Source organism: Phalaenopsis equestris, unplaced genomic scaffold, assembly GCF_001263595.1.
Source record: "Phalaenopsis equestris unplaced genomic scaffold, ASM126359v1 Scaffold000313, whole genome shotgun sequence".
NCBI classification, from domain to species: Eukaryota; Viridiplantae; Streptophyta; class Magnoliopsida; order Asparagales; family Orchidaceae; genus Phalaenopsis; species Phalaenopsis equestris.
Genome location: NW_018164755.1, coordinates 130,628 through 134,556, shown reverse-complemented (window position 1 = coordinate 134,556; position 3,929 = coordinate 130,628). Strand labels below are relative to the sequence as shown.

Genomic DNA, 3,929 nt, shown 5'->3' with positions numbered 1-3,929 from the left:
GCTCCCACGTTCTCCTTGCCTGAGGGCTAACATCTACACTTCAGCACCCAAATGATAGGACCGAATTGAGGATTTTAGTCTGTCACTCGAAAATCTCCAATTCTACGCCCGATAATTTTATTTCCCTATTTATTTGCACCCAACTTTCAAGGACTTTGACCTCCCTGAATCTTTGACGGAATCTTCACTTTAGTTGTAAAACTCAACATATTTTAACAAATCAATTGGCCAAAGTGAAAGTAAATTAAGATCGAAGTGAAAAGATCATCACAACTTATTTAACATTCTCACGGCTCAACCAATTCAAATCAGCATTTCACAAAATCTCAAGACAAGGAGAAAGACAGAGAAAACTACTCAGAACTCGTGGTGAAGATACAAAAAAACTTGAAATTTAAATATAAAAGCAAAGTCATACAAACTGCAATAAGTAAATACCACTTATCTCTCACTTATCTCTAATTATCTCTAATTCCTCCCCAAGAAAACTCCTCGAAGTTCCTCTGAATCTCTTCCTTTCTTTTCAGTGCACAGAATTCTTCTTCAAAGTGGTAAGGAGGAAGCAATCTCTCACTTTCCCTCCACTCTTACAATCTCTCGAAGAATTCCTCACAATCTAACCCTAAATTAAACTCTTTATACTCTACACACTCTCTACACACTCTCTACACACTCTTCTCCCCTATACTCTCCCTTACACACAGACACACCTTTCTTTTTTTTTTGGCCAAAAGTTTCTCTTAAAGTTGTAGAAGAGTTTTGCCAAGAGTTGCCTAAGCATTCCCTAAAAAATCGTCCACATTCAATGCACCTGTTGAGATAACCGCCGATCTCGCTGGTGGCCTTGAGGGCGCCGTCGGCGGCCTTCTAGAATATTTAAATCTGGAGTCTTGGGAAATTCTCGCCATTGGGCTCGCCGTCGGCGCCGTTGGGATCGCCATCGGCGCCGTTGGGATCGCCATCGGCGCCCTAACTCAGAACATCATATTTTGGTCGTTTTCGCTCCAAATTTGCTACTTTTTGCATCTTTTTGCTCCAATGACCATAATTCAACATACCTGCAACAAAAAATCAAAAATACCTTTCTTTAAAGTGCAAAATCATCAAAATCAGTGTAAATTAGGTATGAAAATCTCAATATATTTTTCTTTGGTCAATTAGCTAACGATTTTCTACAACACTGAATTAGGGTAGAGAATTAAAATTGCTCCTATTTGGCACAATACAAGTTTAAACATTTATCTCATCTCATTTCACAAAAAACTCATTATAGTGATTTATAGTGGGAAAGATGTTTTTTCATACAAGAAAACTTTATCACATAAACATAGTTTAGTAGTTACTATTTTAAAACTCTGCATTTAAATTCTGCTAGTAGTTAATAATTTAGTTTTTATAGTATCTTAAACATTCAAAATTAGTGACAGTAATTTCATTTTAGTTATAAATTTCCTAGTTAGTTTATTATTTTAAATTTAAACTTTTCTCGTGGGATTGATTTTTGAGACTTAAATAGAAAATCTTATATTACTTGATAACGATACGTATACTTGCATAGAATACTGACATTAAGAGTTTAAATTTATTATTTATAAAATACCACATCAAGATTTTGGCACCGTTATAAAACGAAGTCAATTTTATAAAATTTACACAACTATATTTCCATCGCATCAGGCTCGAGAGGGATGGAGCAGCAGGCCGAATGCGATAAGATCAGTAAGAGAGAGGTTCTGTGAGATTAAAAAAAAAGATAGTATCATTTTTTTATTTTTATAATAATAATAATATTAATATTAATAATAATATTATTATAATTATTTTTTTTATTTAAAACTCTCGGAGCATTTTTTTGCCGAACGTGTCATCATGGTAAAATGAACATCCTCCGTAAGTAAAATTGAGGTTCCGGACACACTGAGATGGTCTGTTTTATCATATGGGGTCGTTCAGGCCACTTTTTTTATGATTAGGCAAAAAAATATAATTCATGCATTCTGACCCATCTCAAAGTTGTGGCGAAATGAACGTGCTCCCTAGGTAAAATGGTGATGTTTTAGACATGCTCGCGCGGACTGTTTTTTTGTTCGGGGTCATTTCGGCGACTTCATTGATGACCGGGCCAATTCAAGCCAATTTCATGTGCGTCGTGACACATAATATTCATTGGCCTAATCGGAGTCGTCCGATAAACAGAATGTCAACAGGCCTTCGCATAAGCGAAAGCCATAGCCTAGCAAAACAACCTCAAAAATATGCTCCTCAACACACGCACAAAGGTCCAAAATGGATGTCTCGCGGTACAGGAGTCAACATGTGCTTCAAGCAACATTCCTTAGTACTCAAGCGGACCTCCTAAATTTATGATATCAAAAATTGATGCCAACAAAGGACCCCCAATAAGTGTGTCGCACTGCTGAGGCATAGTGCATCCTCAAAGGAAAGACTCTCCTGGTAGTCTAGGTGACATTCCAAGAGAAGACTAAGAGAACACCCCATCTAGGATTGATAAATTAGACATGTTTGGTTGGGGGTGGTGGTTAGTAGGCAGAGCTAACTGTCCACCAAAGAGCTCAGCCAGACTAGATGAATTGGACTGGGTATGACTGAGAGCATGGCTAGCCAATCGTGACCGACCAACCACAAAAATGGGTTTAGAGGCCGTAAAGGCATGATTTGGAAGGGTAATTCAGAGGATATAGAGGTATAACCATGAAAATATGTTCAGAGGCCGTAAAAGGCATAACCTAGGAGGGTGGTTTAAAGGCCGTAGAGGCATAACCACGAAAATAGGCTCAGAGGCCACAAAGGCATAACCTAAGAGGGTGGTTCAGAGGTCGTAGAGGCATAACCACAAAAGATCCCAACCAGGGTAGAAAAACAGGGCAGGGTATGGTTGGGGGTGGTGGTCAACAGTCGAAGCTAACTGTCCACCGAAGAGCTCAGCCAGGCTAGATAAACTAGACATCTTTGAATGAATAAGGATTTTTTCAACCTCATTCGAAATGACAATATTGATCTGTGTGACCTCATTCAAAACAACAAAATCAATGAAAACCTCATACCTGACCACATTCGAAACAGTTGGGAGAAGGACCCAACCACGCCAAATAAACTGGACATTTTTGGCTAAGGGTTTGCCTGACCTCATTTGAAATGATAATATTGATCAATATGAACTCATTCAAAATAAAAAAAAAAAATCTGATGAAAAACCCATATCTGACCACATTCAAAATGGTAGGGGAGAAGGCTCAATCATCTTGTGTGACCAAAAAATGGTAGGGGAGAAGGCTCAATCATATTGTGTGACCAAGTCTCTTGTTATGTTTCTCTTGAAAGGGACCCCAGTTGCTAGTCTAACTGATATCCTTGAGACAAAACACCCAACACTTCAATCAAGCTACTATAAAGCACAACATATCCTGATCAGAGGTGGCAATTAAACTAGTGACTATATAGTATGGCCGATCGAGAAGGCCCGATCATCTAGTGTGATAAGGTCTCTTGCTATGCTCTCATGCGAAGAACTAACTAGAAGGTTCTCTCGGAGGGTGGCACCCATCACGACAGTCCAAGTGGTCATAAAGACGATGACATCTTGGCTAAAGTGGCAACTATTCCAATGATTATATAGTATGGAAAGTCGAAATCATCTCGTGTGACCCAAGTCTTTCATCTCCTGCATATAGGCTTTTAGCATAAAGGCCACCCCTAGTCGCAAGAGGTAACCACTCTCTATCTGACCAAATTCAAATGAATAGAGATGGGAACCCAAAATTTTCCTGACCTTATTCAAAATGAAAACATGGGAGGAGGCTCAATCATCTCATGTGACCACAAGTCTCCTACTACGTTCTCTCGATAGGAGCCTGATTGTGAGTTGGATCAACTCCCATGGAGAAGGAATGCTCATCACCATAATGAGG

At 38.9% G+C, this 3,929-nt stretch overlaps 1 protein-coding gene across 1 annotated transcript in view; it reads right to left on the bottom strand.

Moving 5' to 3' along the window:
• LOC110025605 (probable LRR receptor-like serine/threonine-protein kinase At1g34110) overlaps positions 1-962 on the bottom strand; it is a 34,494-nt gene extending 33,532 nt beyond the window's left edge. Inside the window, 1 exon segment of the mRNA XM_020726182.1 lies at positions 825-962. Coding sequence (XP_020581841.1) covers positions 825-962 — 138 coding nt within the window.
• Between the last annotated feature and the right edge of the window lie 2,967 nt (positions 963-3,929).